At 31.8% G+C, this 19,397-nt stretch overlaps 1 protein-coding gene and 1 pseudogene across 2 annotated transcripts; one reads left to right on the top strand and one right to left on the bottom strand.

Annotated features, from left to right (window-relative positions):
* Window positions 1–9,442: 9,442 nt before the first annotated feature.
* LOC147927642 (UDP-glycosyltransferase 90A1-like) lies at window positions 9,443–12,282 on the top strand. 2 transcript variants are annotated; one of them, XM_087489075.1, is made up of 4 exons: window positions 9,508–10,635; window positions 11,358–11,375; window positions 11,454–11,789; window positions 11,954–12,282. In XM_087489075.1, exons 1-4 carry the CDS (start codon window positions 9,706–9,708, stop codon window positions 12,140–12,142), a joined length of 1,473 nt encoding a protein of 490 aa, XP_087345201.1. In that variant the 5' UTR covers window positions 9,508–9,705; the 3' UTR covers window positions 12,143–12,282. The 2 variants fall into 2 exon arrangements, with proteins under 2 accessions (XP_087345202.1, XP_087345201.1); XM_087489076.1 differs by lacking the exon at window positions 11,358–11,375 and having other exon boundaries at window positions 9,443–10,635.
* Window positions 12,283–12,306: 24 nt separating this feature from the next.
* LOC147927643 (uncharacterized) lies at window positions 12,307–13,683 on the bottom strand (annotated as a pseudogene).
* Window positions 13,684–19,397: the final 5,714 nt, after the last annotated feature.

Raw genomic sequence — 19,397 nt, forward strand, 5'->3', positions numbered from 1 at the left:
AAACGCAACGGACACTGTCGTTTTCAGGATTATCAAGAAATTGATTTCTTTTTTGTTTTGTTTTAGTTTGTTTGATTTTAGGTGTTTAAAACCTGAATGAGATGAATTTTAGTTTGATTGGTAATAAATTTTTAGAGTTAAAAGGTACTAATCTTGAATTTGACAAGAGAAAAAGGTATGTCAAAACTATATATGGACAAGAAAACAAATGTATATTTCACTTTTAAAAATGTATACATAAAATTATGGAAACCAAAAATGTCTTCATTCAGTAATCGCAATCATCTTTTTTTTTTTTTGGCCAAATTCCTACATTCGTAGGAAGCAGGACTTGATCCCTGGTGTGATGGTGCCTTCTACAGTTGGACTTACCGCATGCCACTACACTCAAATCACTTCACAATCGCAAACATCTTTAGGAAATACATTTTTCAAATTATTACGTACTGTATATATCATCCAACCAAACATTTTCCATGTTTAAACATATGATAAATTTAGGTAATTCATCAGTTCCTAAATATATTTGCACTATCTTTTTTCTACACTAGATATTCACTTGCGTTACATCGCGGGGCTATATTTTTTATTTAGAAAGTCAATATAGAATTTATTTATTATATTAACTATATATGTAAATAATATCTTTTGTATTTTTTAAATCTACTATAATTTTACGTCAATATATTATGTAGTCTATAACTTTCATTATCAACATGTAGTGATGTTTTATATAGTTAGGATATCTTTATTGTTCATTTAAATTTAATTTAGTTACATAATATATTTTATTTTTATAATTATATGAGTATACTATAATTTGATTTTGTAATTTTTGTTATTTCATCTCTATATCATTTAACACTTTTGTATTTATAGTTGTGCAAGTCATTAAAATTGTGGAGCGTTTTTTTGTAAAAAATTTTTAAATCAAGAAGTTTAATCGGAAATCTAGGCTGTTATTATTGTCTTTTTTTTTTTCTTTTTTTTTTGTCAACAACAGATCAGCTCAAACGAGCCAATTGGTAAGAAAATCGTTTACAAACAAAATTTGGTGCGGAGATGTACGCGCTTGGCGTGCCAAAGAATCCGCCCTTACATTAGCATTTCTAGGAATTAAAGATAAAGAGAAAGAAGGGAATCCTCCCTATCAGTGTTGATGTCGTCAAGGTACGCCGAGAAAGCTGGCCAGTCGGAAGGAGAAGACACCATCTTCACCAAGTCTGAGCAGTCGGTATAGAAAGCCACCTCTCTGAAGTCATGGCCGATCATGCGGCGCATCGCCCAAAAGAAGGCTGTTATTATTATCTACGGTTAATCAATTGTGTTTAATATTTAGTACAATTTTTCTATAAAATGGATTAGTTAAATATAAAATATTTAATGCTAATGGGCGTTGGTCCGATACTTTTGGAAATTTGAATAGGAGAAAATCTTCTTCAATTAGATTCTGAATTTGATATTATTTAAAGTAAAAAATAATTATAAAATTTAATAGCAATGACATAATTGTAAATAGGTTTGAACTTGAAGATTTATTTCATAAATGTTTCCAAAAATGTATATATAGATTGAAATTTGGATGACCCTAAATCTAGAATAGGAACCCTTACCAAAATACTAGTCATTGCTCCATATTTTCATATATTGTCATATAAAATCATCTCCTAAACACGTAAACTGCAAAACGTACGCGACACAATATTGATCAAATTATCTTAGAAAATAAAAAGGTACCATTAAAGTTCATTCAAGTACATATTCTAAAAGTTTCAGATTACTATTAGCAACCAACCTGTAATAAAACAAGATGATCAAAAATCAAAATACCGGCTAGAAGTTCAAGCGAACTTCTTTTTAAAGATTAATATACTTCATAGGTATCTGTCCATTGAAAAAGTATTAGTGAGAAAAATATACATACGTAATCATGTGAAAATAATTTTTTTTTTAAAACATAATATTTGACAAGAAAAGGCCGTCATTTAAAATGTTTTGTTGTAAAGTCTTAAGAAACTCCTACATTTAAGCTTTTCAACACACTTTAGTCTACTAACATTAAAATATTTTATGTTAATGTCGAAGAAACAAGCCAACATGAATTGAGACAATGTTTTAATGACTTAGTCTAGATCTAGAAAAAGAAGTGAGAAGAAAGTGTGTTCGTGACGTACTGTTCCATCACTTGTGATCGAAAACTCATTTTTTACTTAATTTATCGAGTGTATATTGTAATTGCATATTGTAGTGCTATACAAATTGAATATAAAGACTAAAAGTGAAAATAAAAACAAAAAGAACGAAAAAAACAAGTAAAAGTACATATGAGAGGGAAATCGAGTTCACAATCATATGTTTTATCTCTACAACAATATACGATATAACGTCTGGAAGGTACAAAATTATAAACGATTCTTTTTCACTAATTTACAAACACACACTCTATGGCGATGATGATACAATAACAACACGAATACAAACCAATAGATTATAAATACAATGTTTTATCAGTTATAAATTAATATATATATATATATATTAACATAAATATAAGCATTTGCGTTTTAAATTTAGAACATCTAATCTAACTACTGAAGAAGCATTATATATTCTATATATGTCGACGAAACGAGCCAACATGACATGAAGCTATATAATGTTTATGAAGTGAACTTCTAGAAGAAGAAACGAGCCAACATGACATAAAGCTATATATATATAATGTTTATAAAGTGAACTTCTAGAAGAAGAAGTAATTGTATATACGTATCTACAAAAATATCATAAAGTTATAGGTATAGTCGTATAGATGACAGATGTAGTGCAAATCTCACAATTACCTATATATATAAAAACGTATTTATAAAATCTTTTGATTAAATATAGTTATTATATTAGTTGTGAAATTATATATGCATATTTGATTTTATATAATTTCTTATAACATATTATTTTCTAGTGGTCGATCGTGATATAATATAACACGAAGGATTCCGAAGAGGATACTGAATCCCTTATCTTTTATCTTCTTCCATATATTTTGTATATTATATTTCTAGAGTATTGGTTTCTAGAAGAAATTTAGAGAACTTATGGTCTTTGCTTCCGTGAGAAAGTGATTCCTAACATTTGTCTTGCCCAAATCTTTCGTGATTCCTTTTTCTTTCTTCGTATAATTTTGACGTTTAAGATAGCCATTAATATAGAGGAAATTACACGATTTGACAAAATTACTCATGCGTGATATTTTTCATATAAAGCTACAGGCATTATTAATATAGGGGAAATTCCACAATTTGTCAATTTTGAGTTTTAATAATGCATGGATTATCACTTTTTCTAGCGTTGCACAAATTGTCATAGTTAGAAAGTGATTTCACTGATTTGTAATAAATTTATTTATATTACAAATGAATGTAAAATTACAAAATATTCACTTGTATTTACATAAATGTTGATATATGGTGTACATAATAAATGTAGAACTATACCGATGTAGTATAATGGTTTTTGCTATTCTCATCATTAATCAGTGTGTCTCCAACTTAATACAATGTGCAAGTTATTGATAAACGATAACTAATTTTGTATTTTAGGTCTATTAAACTTTAGGTTTTTTTTTCTCAATAGTCCATTTCACTCGTAATAAAAACGTTATTTTTTCTTTGAATATAATTTAACATTAAATTTTTAAAAATAATTAATTTTGTAAACTAAAATTAATGAGTAAAGTATCATAATTGATATCAAAAATGTGTTATCTTGTATTAAATTTTAATTAAAATACAAATGTTTAGGCCAAAAGAAATCACTTGTAACTTGATCTTATTTTAGCAAACTCACTTGTAACTTGATAGGTATACAATAAAACTAAGTAATGTGTTTGTTAAACATCAAAGATGACACTGTTCTTTTCCGAATTAATTTTCTTTTTTTTTTTTACTTTCTTCTATCTCACTAATTTAAATCCATTAGCTGATTGTTTGACACATACTTTTGTGATTAATTATAAATATTATTCTTTTGTTTATAATAATGGTTTCCTCACTTTAATGCGTGTCGTTGGAAAAAAAAATCTTTTTATGTCCAAAAAAAAAGAAAACAAAAATCTTTTTATGAATTAAAACTGTTATTTAATGCACCAACTCTGTTGTCATGCTATTTTGATAATAACCAAATAATTAGTCAAATATCGTATCCTATATATATATATGAGAAATTCCTTTAAATACCACTAAAAAGGTTTTTTTTCCAAAAATACTACATTTTAGTTTTTTTTCCAAAAATACCACAAAAGTTTTTTTTTCCAAAATTACCACTAACACAAAAAATTGAATTTTAAGCATGTAGAATTTTTTTTTTTTATGTTTGGGTTGACAAATTTAGTTTTAGGGTTTAGTTTTTAGGGGTAGGGTTTAGTATTTATAATTTAGGAATTAGTTTTTAGTATTAGAACTTTAGTTCAATTATGTGATATTTTTGGAAAAAAATACATTTTAGTGGTAGTTTTTGAAAAAAAAACTAAATTGTGGTATTTTTGGAATAAAAAACTATTTTAGTGGTATTTATGACAATTGCCCTCTATATATATATAGTAGGCTTAAAACTAAATTCACAAAATTATATCTTATAATGACATTCAAGTCATGAGGTAGAATATATATTGTTGAAATAACTTGACGTACATAAACTAATACAACATATTAAAATTTTATTTTAAAATAGAAAATATACAAGATTTTGTATAAAATAAAATTTAACCAGTGTTATAGCACATATACTTATCTAGAATCATTATAATATAAAATTTACAAATAAGTTTTTTTTCAAGTCATCATATTTAGCATATGATTTTATTGCATAATATTTTATCCAAAAAAACTTTTAAAAACAATCAAATAAATTATATTTTATATAAAAATTAAAATATAAATAAAATGAATTTCAACCCGTGCTCGGGTCTTAATCTATTAACCTATTAAGCTATAAACTTCAAATTCAAAACCAATTGGTGGATAAATCCATATATTATACTAGTTAAAATCTTTGTCCACCTTTCAATGTGGGATAATGCTACTACTAATATGTTTTCTTTAGATGATAATCTTTCTAACCATAGATTTCGTTATTTTCGGATAAAGATCAGTGGACCAATCAAGGTCAGACCGATCATGGATCGGGCTCTTATTCCATATAAAAATATGAGTTTCCAATTCAAAACTAATTGGTGAATGCAAGGGTCCGATTTTATCAGATAGGATTTTTCGGATTTTGGATTTTTTGGATTTATAATTCTAAAATCCGTTCTGATATTTTCAAATTTCTGATTCGGATCGGATTTTTCGGGTTCGGATTCTGTTATCAAAAGTACTCAAAAATCTAAAATTTTGTGTCCAAATCTATTCAAACTACTTGAAATGAACCAAAATATCTAAAAATTACGCTTATTTTTTACCTAAATATACACCTAAGTTATTACAACTTGTAAGTATTACTAAAATATTATTACTATGTATTTATATTTTGGGCATGTTCGGATATCCATTCAGATTTCGGTTCGGATCGGGTTCGGATTCGGATTTTCGGATCCTTAAATTTAGAATCCGTTCAGATATTTCTAAATTTTTGGTTCGGATCGGGTCAGATTTTTAGGCTCGGATTTGGATCGGTTTCTTTGGATTCGGATATTATGCTCAGGCCTAGTTAAAAGTTAGGAAAATTCTCATAAATACCACTAAAATGAGTTTTTCTCAAAAATATCACTTTTAGTTTTTTTTTCAAAAAATACCACTTTTTTATCACAAAATATATATTTCCTAAAAGTACCACAAAATTAAAATAAAATTTTACATTAAAAACTAATCCCTAAATCCTAAAAACTAATCTCTACCCCCTAAAAACTATACCCTAAATCTAAATTAGTCAATCCAAACCTAAAAAAATTTACCCAATGAAAAATTAATTTTGTGTTTATGCTATTTTTAGAAAATAAAGATTTTGTGGTATTTTGGGAAAAAAACGTAAGAAGAGTTGTATTTTTGGAAAAAACTGAAATTATGGTATTTTGAGAAATTTCTCTAAAAGTTATTTGTGAAATTACACAAAAAGTTATATTAAAGAATATAAAATATTATTATATTAAATGTTTGGATTTTAGCTAGTAAAATAGTCAGAAAAAGAAAGGAGAAGGTGTGATTTAAATTATTTATATATATATATATATATATATTTTTTTAACGTTTTTTATTAAAATTAAAGGAAAGGTGCATAATCTAGAAATAAACTACTCCGTAAATACAATGGAGGATAAAAGAACGTTTGAGCAATTACTTGTTGATGATGAGCTAGCTTAGCTAATTTATCATCAACTTGATCACACTCTCGTTGTATAAGCGAGAACGACAGTTCAGTAAAACGATCCGCCCAACTGCGGATATCGACGAGAAGATCATCTAGAACTTTGTAATCGCCTTCCAGAATAACTTTGCAGTAACCACGACACGAAACCAATGGTATAGCATGTAGCAACGCGAGACATACGGTCTCCAAAGGATTAGATGCTTGCTTAAGTTTTGAGCTTCTGGATAACAGAATAGGTTCCTTTATCATCACAGATTATCTAACCAACTCCGATGCTACCATCATGATAATTGAAGCTTCCATCAAATTTAACTTTGACTATACCTGTTTGTGGTGGGTTCCAGTTGCATGATTGAGGGGAGTTATCTGGCGGTGTGCAACGACGAGATTGTTGTGCAGATGGTTGTGTCGCAACCAACCATTCCGCAACATCATCAGAAGCTTTAGTAAGAACTTAATTTAATGGTATTAAATGGATAAAATTTAGGTTCGTTTTTAAGGGTAAACTTTTTTGTTTACCTCATTTTTCATATATCAATGAAAAGATGTCTAGTAATATTAAATATAAACAAAATATTTACTTCAAACTAAAATCAGAATAAATCAAAATAAATTAAAAAAAAAACAGAATCACTAAACAAAATAAATATTTATGTAACATTATATTAAAATAAAAATAAATTAAATAAATAAAAATATTGAAACGAAAATCATTAAAAAATTAATTTAGTTGAACCCAAACCAATATATAATCTCGTTTAATTATAAAATCTAAACCCTGATTATCCTTCGTAAATCCAAACCGACATATAAACTCATTTAATATTATAAAATTTAAACCACAATTCTCCTTTGTAAAACCAAAACCGACAAAGAAACGCTTTTAATATTATAAAATTTGAACTTTAATTCTCCTTTGTAAATTCAAACCGACATATAAATTTGTCTAATATTATAAAATATAAACTCTAATTAATTATTCTTTATAAACTCAAACCGATATATAATCTTTTTTAATTGTAAACTCAAATCCTCATTTGTAAACTCAAATCGACATATAATCTCGTTTAATTATAAAATGTAAACCCTAAATCTTTATTTTTAAAACCAAACCAACATACTTTAATTTAAAACTAAAATCATCATAATCCTCTTATATAAATTCAAACCGATATTTAAACTCATTAATAAAAAATCTACTGATTTTTTTCCTTAATTTCTTTTGTTTTATGAATTTAATTTTGATTTATGAAAGAGGAGTTGAACAAAAAGGCATGCATGGTCAATATTATGGTCAATATATAATCAAGCAATATTCTCAACATTTTTTTTTCTTAATGTGTTTAAGGAATCAACTCCCTTTAGAAACTCGAATTAAAAGGATAAAGTTCAACTTCCATTACAGAGTTACCAATTTTTTTCACCACTAGTTTACTACTAAATACTTGGTAAATTTATAAATTACTAGGTTAGACCCGTGCGATGCCGCGGGATATTATTCTATATATTTTGAAATACATTTGATATTCAAAGTATAATTTTTAATTTTTTGAAATTATATTAATCATGAAAATTATGGTTTACACAATGTTAAGATATAGAAATGAACCGAAAAACCTACAATGGTTTGTAACTCCGTAGTATTTGTTATTACAATCATTTATTCGTATAATTGGCTTAACTCTACTATATGCTATGTTTTTTTCTCCTATTATTATTGGAGATATATTAGTGTAGTGTTATTTTGTGGTGTATTTTTGTAGTTTACAAATTTAATCATCTAAGTTTATATAGTTTGTGTTGTTGTTACGTTATTATTTGTTTGTTTCCTTTTGTAAATTACCTTTTTTATAATAAGTCGACATATGTCAAAGTAAATAGACATATTTTACTTTAGTTTGGTTTTAAGTTATTATTTAAATATTATACTTATATTAAATTGTATACAACATTTATAAGGATTATGTTAATTGTCAAAGTTATTTTAAAAATTATAGATGATTTAGTTTTCTTAAATTAAAACATTTTGTTTTCGATCTTAAACATTGTTTAATTTGTCACTAGTATTCTTATATGTAAATCTTGAGAAGCAAGGAACCTTTGTTATCACAGACCAAAATTCAAACACTGCAGTCATCACTGTGAAAAGGAATCACATAGTAAATGCATAAGCAATAAGATAAACATATGAGAATTTTTGTTTGATAATACGTAACTAATTTACTCTAGTTTATGTATGCTTCAGAAAGAGAGTTTATCTTTTAATCACGCTTGAGAGATTACTCTAGTTTGGTTCATATCCCTTATATGTATAAGTTTTCTCACAAAAACAAAAAAAATACTGACATGTTGCGCTCACAAAGCTCGAGAAATTATTTCTTTATTTGTCTTCAGTTTTTAGCAGTATTTCTATTTACATACCACTGTATATATATTTTTTAAATGACACCCAAAATTTAATTCTTTTATTTTCTTTGTAACTTAATTGTATCAATTACTTACATTTCCATAAAATTTTAAGAACTTTTGATTCATATGGTGAGATAATATAAAATTCATATTATAATTTCCATAATTTAAATCTTAATTATTATACAAGAATTTTATATATTCAAATAAAACTAAGAAATATATACTACACAAATAAACTTTTGATCCCAAATAATAATTTTACCGATTATAGATTTTGTATATATAAATTACAGTAAAATAAACTGCCAAAATGACGTTAGATTACAAATAATACGTAACCAAGAGGTTAAAAGAATCTTGTGTCCTTAATCTTCACCTTCCTCAGTTGTTATACACATGTTAATTTAGGTTCTTTTATTATTTTTCTTTACACAATATTGTAATTGGGCTGAGCCCATAATAGAAATCAGAAAGAATGATATAGAATGGAGAAATATGATTATTTTGGACAAAAATATTGAGGTGTATTAATTTTTATAATTTGATTGACTAACTGTTTTAACTGATGTGTCAACTCCTTTTTCAACTAAAAAGCTGATGTGTCAATACTGTAGAGAAACACATTCAGTTTTTATCGTATTGATCATTTTTTATTTTGAGTTTTTTTTTTGCACCGAACTTTTAGAATTTAAAGTGTTTGCATAAGTCATAATTGGTTTCGAAAGTAATAATGGCGAGCTCGAATTATTGCACGCAGAAAAGGTGAGCAAATGAGAATTGTGACATTGACAAAATAGTTATTTATGCACTAAATTTAGTGATATTTAATCAAATATTACTTCCTATATGGCTATATATAGAGGAGATGAAATCTCTATATAGAGGCTTGCAAACCGAACACATATATAGTACTACGACACAAACAAACAAAACATGGCAGTTTCAACAAATCATCACGTGGTTCTCTTCCCTTACATGGCAAAAGGCCACACCATCCCTCTCCTTCAATTCGGTCGTCTCCTCCTCAGTCACTGCGACAAAGAACCAACCATCTCCCTCACCGTCACCGTCTTCACCACTCCCAAGAACCAACCATTCGTCTCAGAGTTCCTCTCCGACACACCGGAGATCAATGTCATCTCTCTCCCTTTCCCGGAAAACATCTCAGGGATCCCTCCCGGCGTCGAGAGCACCGACAAGCTCCCTTCCATGTCACTTTTCGTGCCCTTCACGCGCGCTACGAAACTTCTCCAACCACTCTTCGAAGAAACACTCAAGAATCTTCCACAAGTTTCGTTCATAGTCTCCGATGGATTCCTCTGGTGGACATCAGAATCAGCGACTAAGTTCAAGATTCCTAGATTGTTTTTTTTCGGCATTAACTCTTACGCCTCTGCAGTCCTCAAGTCTACTTTTCATCACAAACTCTTTACCGAACCGGAAATTAAATCTGATACAGAACCAGTCACTGTACCGGACTTTCCATGGATCCAGGTTAAAAAGTGTGATTTCCACGATATACCTAGCGATCCGAAACAATCAGGTCCAGCTTACGAACTATTTATGGACCAAGTGATGGCGAACAGCAAAAGCCATGGATCTTTAGTCAATAGCTTCTACGAGCTCGAGTCAGCATTTGTTGATTACGAGAAGAACGACTCTGATAGACCAAAGTCGTGGTGTATTGGACCACTGTGTTTGACAGATCCTCCTAAACCGGGGAGTGCTAAACCGGCTTGGATTCAATGGTTGGATCGGAAGCGAGAGGAAGGACGTCCGGTGTTGTACGTGGCGTTTGGAACGCAGGCAGAGATATCGAACGAGCAGCTCAAGGAACTTGCTTTAGGCTTGGAAGATTCCAAGGTACATTAATATTGCCTTGAACGGTTCTTCTTTATAGAGGCTTTTGATTTAACCCTTCGAAGGGTTATACTTTAGTTTTTCCAAGATACAGTAATTCAAGGTAGGTTTTCACACATTAATTAAGGTGTTATACTTTAGTTAGACATGATTAAATTAAGGTCGCCACGATAATTAGGGGTTCCAAACTCTAAAAAGGTGTTCTCTATGTTAAGTCAATGCTTTTTTTTTTTTCTTTTTTTCTTTTAGGGTTCAATAGTAGTAACCAAGAAAAGAAGAGCAATATCAAAACGTTGCAAACAAACGTCCAAAACTTAACATTTTAAATATCATTTTAAAAACTTTGTTTTCTCTATCTTTTTTTTTATAGTTGAAAATATAGTTTTCTGTCTGTCATTTAAAAAAGATAAAGACAATCCTAGTGATTATATCTTTATGAAATTGGAGAGCCATTTCCATTACTTAACCCTACACTACAGTGTCCACTGTCGACTGTCATCGTGACCGGCTCTGAGTAATATAGGTTTTTTTTGGTTTGTCAGCCTAGTTTCATGACTTTAATTTATAGTGTGACTACAAAAAAACGGTATTATTAAGTTTAAGACTTTAAGTTATCAAATGCATATTGCGAATTAAAAAGTGTTTTATCTGAGGAGGTGTTTTGATTCTACCGTTACGTTTTTGCTCGACCTAAATCCATGGTCTTGAATGCGAAACTATACAAGTTTGGCATTATTTGCAAGGTATGCTTTATCAATCCACATGTCGTGTCAATATTAAATGTTTCACTTTCATGCATGTCGTATTTTGATTCATTTCAGGTCAACTTTCTGTGGGTCACAAGACAAGACGTGGCAGAGATTATTGGAGAAGAATTTAACGATAGGATAAGAGAGAGTGGGATGATAGTGAGAGATTGGGTGGACCAATGGGAGATATTATCACATGAAAGTGTCAAAGGATTCTTGAGCCATTGTGGTTGGAACTCAGCGCAAGAGAGCATATGCGTTGGTGTCCCCTTGCTGGCTTGGCCGATGATGGCAGAGCAACCACTCAATGCAAAGTTGGTTGTGGAGGAGATAAAAGTTGGAGTAAGAGTTGAAACGCAAGACGGTAGTGTGCAAGGATTTGTGACAAGAGAGGAACTAAGTCGAAAGGTATTGATTGAGATACAAACAAAGATGTTCTATTTTTATATTTATTTTCATAAATCAATCTAAAATATTGTTAAACTAAATTAATTATAACTAACCCACGTTTTCATTTTAATTTCAAAATTTTTATATGTTAGATTTTAGTTTTAATTTCTACTAGCGTACAGGTTAAAGAACTAATAGAGGGAGACACGGGGAAAAACGCAAGAGAGAGTGTGAAAGAATACTCAAAAATGGCAGAAGCAGCTTTGGTTCAAGGAACTGGTTCGTCTTGGAAGAATTTAGATTTGCTCTTAAAGGAGTTATGCAAGAGTAGAGAGCCAAACGCCAAACGGTGCTATAAGTTGAGTGGTTGAGGACTGGATAACTGAGCCGGGTTTAAACCATAATCAAAATCAATATCCAATATATGGTTATGAGATCTTGAATAATTGGTGTAGTTGAAAAATTGTTTACTACGAACTAAACCTGTGGAATAAACATTGATCCTGAATAATTGATTTTTTTTTTTTATTGACGATCAAACTCCATATATTAAGTTATCGGAGATGACTCTCTTCGAAAGAGAGCCAATTAGGTGCCGACGAGCTTACATGGGAAAAATAGAAACCTCGTGCTCTTGCACATTTTGCAAGTTTATCGGCACGGATATTATCCTCTCGGGAAATATATCTAATACTAAAATTAGCAAATCTATCTCTGAAATGAATAAAATCCTTCAATTCTGATGAAAAGGTTGGCCAATCCTTGATATTAGACGTCATCCTTAGGAGGTCTGAACAATCCGTAGCAAAAAGAGCTTTATCCAAGTCCAACGCTAATAAGCACTCCATAGCCCAAATAAGGGTATCTAACTCTGCATGTAATGGGGATAAGCTTCTGCGTGATCCTTTTAGCCCCATGTGCAGGACTCTATCACCGATAGACGCAATCCAGCCATGCCCACTCCTATTCACCTCTGTATGCCAAGATCCATCTATAAAGCATACAAGAGATTCTTGAGGAATTGGGATCGAAGGTATGCATGCTTCTACTACCGCTGGTGCTAAGTCTCTGTTATTTGCTCTTCTCCAAACTTCTTCTTCTTGGATAGCTTTCTCCATAGTATCTTGCGGAGACTTAGATATATTTTCAAACACTTTCTTATTTCTTGCCTTCCAAATGTACCACATCACCCAAGGGAAAGTTCGCAGATTTTGATCAAGAGCACCATAGTCTCTACCGCTCCCATATAGAAAATCGAGATTGCTATATAGAGAAGATGAGGGAAACACCATAGGATGGGTAGGTATTGTCGATAAAGCCCATACTTGACGTGCTGGGGGGCATTCGAATAGCATATGATTTATAGTTTCCTCCTCCGCTCCACATCTAGGGCAATCTTTATCTCTGCCAATATGGCGATAATGCAGGCGTTGACATGTTGCCATGCACCCAGACACACATTTCCACACGAAGTGCTTAAGCTTCCGTGATGTTTTTAACTTCCATGCTTGCGCCTTGAGTGTCGTGACACTAGGTCCCTGAACAGGGAGGTTACAAGCAGGGCGAGAGATAGCTCTCGCGGCTTCGTATCCAGATTTAACGGTATAATTCCCAGACTTTGTCAAGGTCCATGAATAACCGTCTCTCGAGGCATTCAAGCTCGGTTTAATTCCCAAAATAAGGGTAATTTATTTCGGGGGAAAGAGTTCCCGAAGACGCTCCATTTTCCACTTTTTGTGTTAAAATCAATCAAGGTGTTAACACAGATCAAGGGGTTTCTCTCATTAGTAAGTCCTTGTGGCGGTCACGCTGGCGTATCTGGAATCCATGGTTCAGTCCAAATGCATGTGTTGAACCCCGAGCTTATGGTCTTACGGATTCCATATGAGAGAACATGTTTTGCTGCCAACATGCTTCTCCAACCATATGAAGGTCGATTTGATACTTGTATCTCTAATGGACTACAATATCGAAAATATCTCCCTTTAAGAACTCGACTAAGGAGCGAATCTGGATATCTCAGCAATCTCCATAGCTGCTTTGCCAAAAGGGCAAGATTAAACTCTTCCAATGTTTGGAATCCTAGCCCACCTTCCGAGATTTGGGTACACATTTGCTCCCATGATATCCAGTGTAATCCTTTACTATCTGCTCTGTTGCTCCACCAGAAATCGGCAATGGCACTAGTTAATTTGGAACATATAGCTTTTGGTAAGAGAAAACACGACATTACGTATGTCGGAATTGCTTGTGCCACTGATTTAATCAGGACTTCCTTGCCACCCTTCGATAGGATTTTGAGGTCCATAAGTTTATTCTCTTATGAAGTTTATCCCTCACAAATGCAAAGACTTGTGCCTTTGACCCATGAATCTTTTCAGGAAGGCTCAAATAGGTACCCATGCCTCCTTCTTGTGATATGCCAACAATAGATTTGATCTCTTGTCGTATATGGGTCGGGACCTCAGTTCCAAACAGTATGGAAGATTTGGAGAAGTTAATTTCTTGTCCGGATGCCTCGCCATAAAAGCGGATTATATCAATAATTTCTTTACATTGTTGAGGGTCAGCTCTGCAGAAGAATAAACTGTCATCTGCAAAAAGTAAGTGTGAGACCCGTGGGTTCGCATTCGAGATACGTAATCCCTGGATCTTCCCCTCTTTTTCAGCGTTCTTAATCTGAGCGATTAGTGCCTCAGTACAAAGAATGAATAAGTATGGGGAGATGGGGTCTCCTTGTCGAATCCCTCTAGTTGGCCGGATTCGTCCCTTGGGATCGCCATTGATCAGAACGCGGTAAGAGACAGAAGTAATGCATTGCATTATCCATCCTACCCATTTTTGATCAAATCCCATTTTTTTCCATCAAAGCTCTTAAGAAATTCTATTCCACCCTATCATAAGCTTTAATCATGTCTGTCTTAATAGCCATAAATTTTTTCCGGTTGGCTTGGTTGGAACGAAGGGCATGGAAGTTTTCTTGAGCAATGATGATATTATCTGTGACTAATCTTCCTGCCACAAAAGCAGATTGGGTCTCGGATATAATTTCTGGCAAAAACCTCTTGAGTCGTAAGCTCAAAATTTTTGAAATCACCTTATAAATCACATTACATAGACTAATCGGGCGAAATTTGGACATTTCACGAGGTCATTCTCCTTTCGGGATTAAACAAATATTTGTTTCATTTAGCTTGCCGTCAAAAGTTCCAGAGCTAAAGAAATTCTTCACCATTTTTGTGAGATCACTTTTTATGGTTTCCCAAAAATTTTGGAAAAACAAGACAGTCATTCCATCCGGGCAAAATTGTTTACTACGAACTAAACCCGTGGAATAAACATTGATCTTGAATAACTGACTTTTTTATTCGATGGTTTTGGCGATATAAGACTAAATTGATGAAAGCTAAACCGGTCTCATAACCTTACAGAGTTACAGGTATAACTTCTCAAAGTAGAAACAACGTGCTGGTTTAGTGGTTTAGCACGGTACAACCATCATGTATTGTGAATTAGTGAAGAGTTTGTCTCGATGAAAGCTAAACGGCTAAACCGGTCTGATGCCAATATGCTTTAGCAGAACAACCATCATGCATTGTGAATTAATTAGTGAAGTTGTCTCGTTGACCATTAACCATCAACCATCAACCATCAACCATCATTAGCTTGTCCTCTTCCAAAGTATTAAGAGAAATTACAAATTAGTGAAGAGTTTCAGCCATTGATGATGATTTTATTAATTCGAATTAAAAGTATAAAATCCATAACTTTTTTAAAAAAAACAAAAGACTAGATTACTTAGTTAATGTTTTGACTCTCTTGTATGTCACATCTTGTTCATTTTGTTTTTGGTTCGATGGATACGCCAACACAAAGTAGTTAGCAACTTCCAAATGTTAAAAAGATGATATTTGTTAGAAAAATTAACTGAAACTTGAAATCCACCATAAAAATAAATAAATAACATGTCTAGCTCTGCAATCATTGCTAGCTCTTCTACAACCTTGAAATTGCAAATATAATTTGATACAGCAATTGAGTACTTTCATCTCTCACCTTCTTTCTAGAAAGTGAAGATTGAACAAGACAAAGAAGGTAAAGAAGAAAGGACACATTGCACCTACTCACGTGCACTGGGAACATGTCATGTACAAAGATTCAATTTCTTTATTTTTGTGGACTCGATTATTATAAAATGTTACAGTTTTTCATTGACGGATATCTGAATTAATTAAATATTGAGCTACCCTTTTCGTATAGGTGCTTAGAGCAAACCTATTGCAGATCCTCAAATTAGTGTCTCTAACTTTTAATAATATTAAAAATAATATTAATTTAAATTTAGATCTTCATCCCATTGGTTTTAGTTTTTATCCTTCCATTAGTCATCGCCAAATATGAGTGTTTTGATTCCAAACTCAACTCAAAACTGAACATTGATTTCTTGTTCTATGTTGAGTTTGCAACATATTCATCTCTATCCGGACATAATATAGTCACATTTCTAGCTGGTATTAGATATTACTCGATCGGTTGCCTCTGAGAACCATTGTCCAGGTACATATGAAATAAAACAGAACAAATCTGTTAGCCTTTCTTGAATTCAAAGAGTAATATATAAGTGACTGACATAAAGCTAAACATCATATAATAAAACAAGATCAATACTCAAGTGCTTTTCACGGAACAAGTAAAGATGAGGATGATGATGCAAGACAAGCAGTTGGAGGCAAAGGAAGAAAATTCTGCAGGTTGTAGAGATGATGAAATCAAGACACTTAAAGAAGAACTGGAAAATATGAATAATAAGATGGCTGAGCTTCAGAGTGATTACAATGAGCTTCAACAAGAGTATGAAAAACTAAGTAAGAAACAGAATTGCACACAAAAACAAAACTGGGGATTGCGTTGGCAAAAGGTGAAGAAAGGCTATAGACAAAGTTGCAGTCTTACTATAGACAAAGTTGAATCATGAAGAAACAGCAAATGAGTATTGACAATCAAAACTTGTTGATGAGCAGAGAGCATCGTACTGAGAATAATAAGGAGGAACTAATTCTACGTGAAGCAACTGCGCAACTCTGTCACCACAATCGTTGAAAAGCAAATCCCTCGAGTTCACAACTCTAAAATAATCCTTAGTAAGCAAACCTATCATCATCACCAAATCACAAATTAAAACGCCACATACACATGGAAACAACAAACATCAAAGCCAAGAAGATTGTCACAAAGTTAAATACCATCGCCACGGTTATTAGTACGGCCATGGAGTATGTAATTTATAAGATAAACAACAAACATATTAACAAGCTCTTCGTTCCCTACCCAAAACTCCTTTAGAACAAAAAAAAAATCAGAAACAGAGCATCAAGACATGGAGTATGTAATTTATAAGATAAAACTGTATGCCTAATTTGTTAGTGATACATCTGGCACGCTGGTACCATCTTGAAATTGGAATCCAATTCTCTTCACGTACCTATGAAGTATGAACACAACAACCTCAACAAAATCATATTTGTTTCAATTGAATCAGAACAAACAAAAAAAAAAGGTCGAATCTTTGAATGGGAAAATCAGAATCTGAAAATAAAGGAATCAAATTTTGTGAGAGTAAAAAAAAAAAAGAGACTCACCAAAAGAAAAATCGATTGGGTTGTTCTACTCGATTTTGAAAAATCGATTCATGCTTTTTTGGTTTCGTTTGTGTGGAATTGAAAGAGAAAAGAAAAAAAAACAATACAAAACAAATGAGACCAATCAACTTTTGACACGTGGGTGTCTCCCAGTATCTAAAATGATGGGGGCAGATGCACAGGTCTCTGATTAATACCGATTAAAACTTGTTTTTTTTTTTGATTTTATTGTTAAAAAATAAAAAGACATCCCATCAGGTTGTTCAATGGGATTGCTCTTAACCCTAGGCATATTACCCTGAACCCGAAATCCGAATCCGAACCCGACCCGAAGTAGGAGATTCGGGTCAGATTCGGGTAGTATGTAAAACCTGATCGGGATTAGTACTTTTGAGATTCGGATACCTGAATATCCGAACCCGAATATCCACCCGAAGCAGAAGTCAGATGGTTGAAAAATCCATGTAGAGACAAGAACATTACTTGGATTGGTCGACTTCTTTACGAAGCCTCAGTGTATTCTATTTGGAAGGAGCGGAATTCACATCTCCATACTTCTCTCTCTCGTCCAGCCTTGGCCTTGATCTAAGAGATCAAGAACATCATTCGAGCTCACCTTGGCCCCCTAACGCTCAAACAAAAGATCTCTAACCCAGATGACTCTCTCTTAGTTACTTGGTTTCGATATTTTCTCTAATATTTTCTCTTGATCCTTTGTATAAGTTGGTAAGTGTTACTCGTTTGGAGACACTTTTGTATTATTTTCCTGGAGTTAATGAAAAGGTATATTATTAAAAAAAAAAAAAAAAAGAATATCCACCCGAACTAAATATAAAAATATGCATTTAAAGAGATTTGAACCCAGAACCTTAAGAATTTAATGGTGCACTTTTAACCATTTTGTCATCTTAGTTTCTCTGTATTAACGTGAAACGTTAAATATTTATATATATAAAAATGATCTAAAATTTATAAAAATAATAAAAAATTCGTTTTCTTTTTATGGTTTGTTTGAGTTTGGGTAAACCCGAATTATTCGAATCTGAACCGGTAATATTCAAACCCGATCCGATAGTATAAAAAACTCGAACGGGTTCTATATATCTAAACCCGAAAATCCGAACCCGATCGGGTTCGGGAATCCGAATGTCCAGGGCTATATATATATATTTTTTTTTTTGAAGATAAAATATTTTTGAAACCACATATCAACTTTATTTAAGAACTATCAATTATTGAATCTCGAGTTTGACAGATAAAACAGATTAGAAATTTTAGTTAAAAGGGTATAGCACATGTTAATAATATTGACAATTACTTAGTTAGCATGTTGAAATAAAACTATCACTATCACATCTCATGTTGAGTAGTTTTATCAATGTGAATGGTATATATTAAATATGACACTGCCAAAAGAATAAGTCAATGTTGTTCAATGCAATGGAATGATGCATATACTGTTTGACATATAAAGCAGAGAATGAAAGATAGAAAACATCTGTTTAGTGGTTAAAAAAGGGTCCAAAATAGATCAAATTTGTTATTTGCTGAATTTAATGAAAAGAGGTTATTTACTAAATTTAATCAAGTTTACACAATGAACATGTTCGTTTCGTCGCCGCAACTAATTGACGTCCAAAATCAAAAGCTGCGTTTGCCGCAGCATCATGCCGCATGTACCTGCGGCAATCAAACAAACAACGATATATGCGGCAGCCACAGCCGCAATAACTTGCGGCGACTAAAACGAACAGGCTAAATAAGCTATTTCTTTGAGTTTTCCTTATACTTAGTTTATTTAAAAAAATTCATTTGTCGAAAGCTGAAATGCCATGGATGAAAAGAAAAGATGAATCAACAAAAAGATGGTAAATAAGGTTTCAATCCAAAACTAACTCTCATTTCTCTAGAAAACATATGGTACAATAATTCATATATCTACTAGTACATATTAGCAGTGTATTAAATATCAGAAATAAAACAAGAC

Source organism: Camelina sativa, chromosome 15 (assembly GCF_030686135.1).
Source record: "Camelina sativa cultivar CO46 ecotype springtype chromosome 15, ASM3068613v1".
Lineage (NCBI taxonomy): Eukaryota > Viridiplantae > Streptophyta > Magnoliopsida > Brassicales > Brassicaceae > Camelina > Camelina sativa.

Excerpts from the sequence above, each read along its gene's own strand:
- LOC147927642 (XM_087489075.1), top strand. The coding sequence starts at position 9,706 with ATGGCAGTTTCAACAAATCATCACGTGGTTCTCTTCCCTTACATGGCA. Across the intron at positions 11,790-11,953 it reads GAGAGGAACTAAGTCGAAAG|GTTAAAGAACTAATAGAGGG; the intron begins GTATTGATTGAG and ends ACTAGCGTACAG.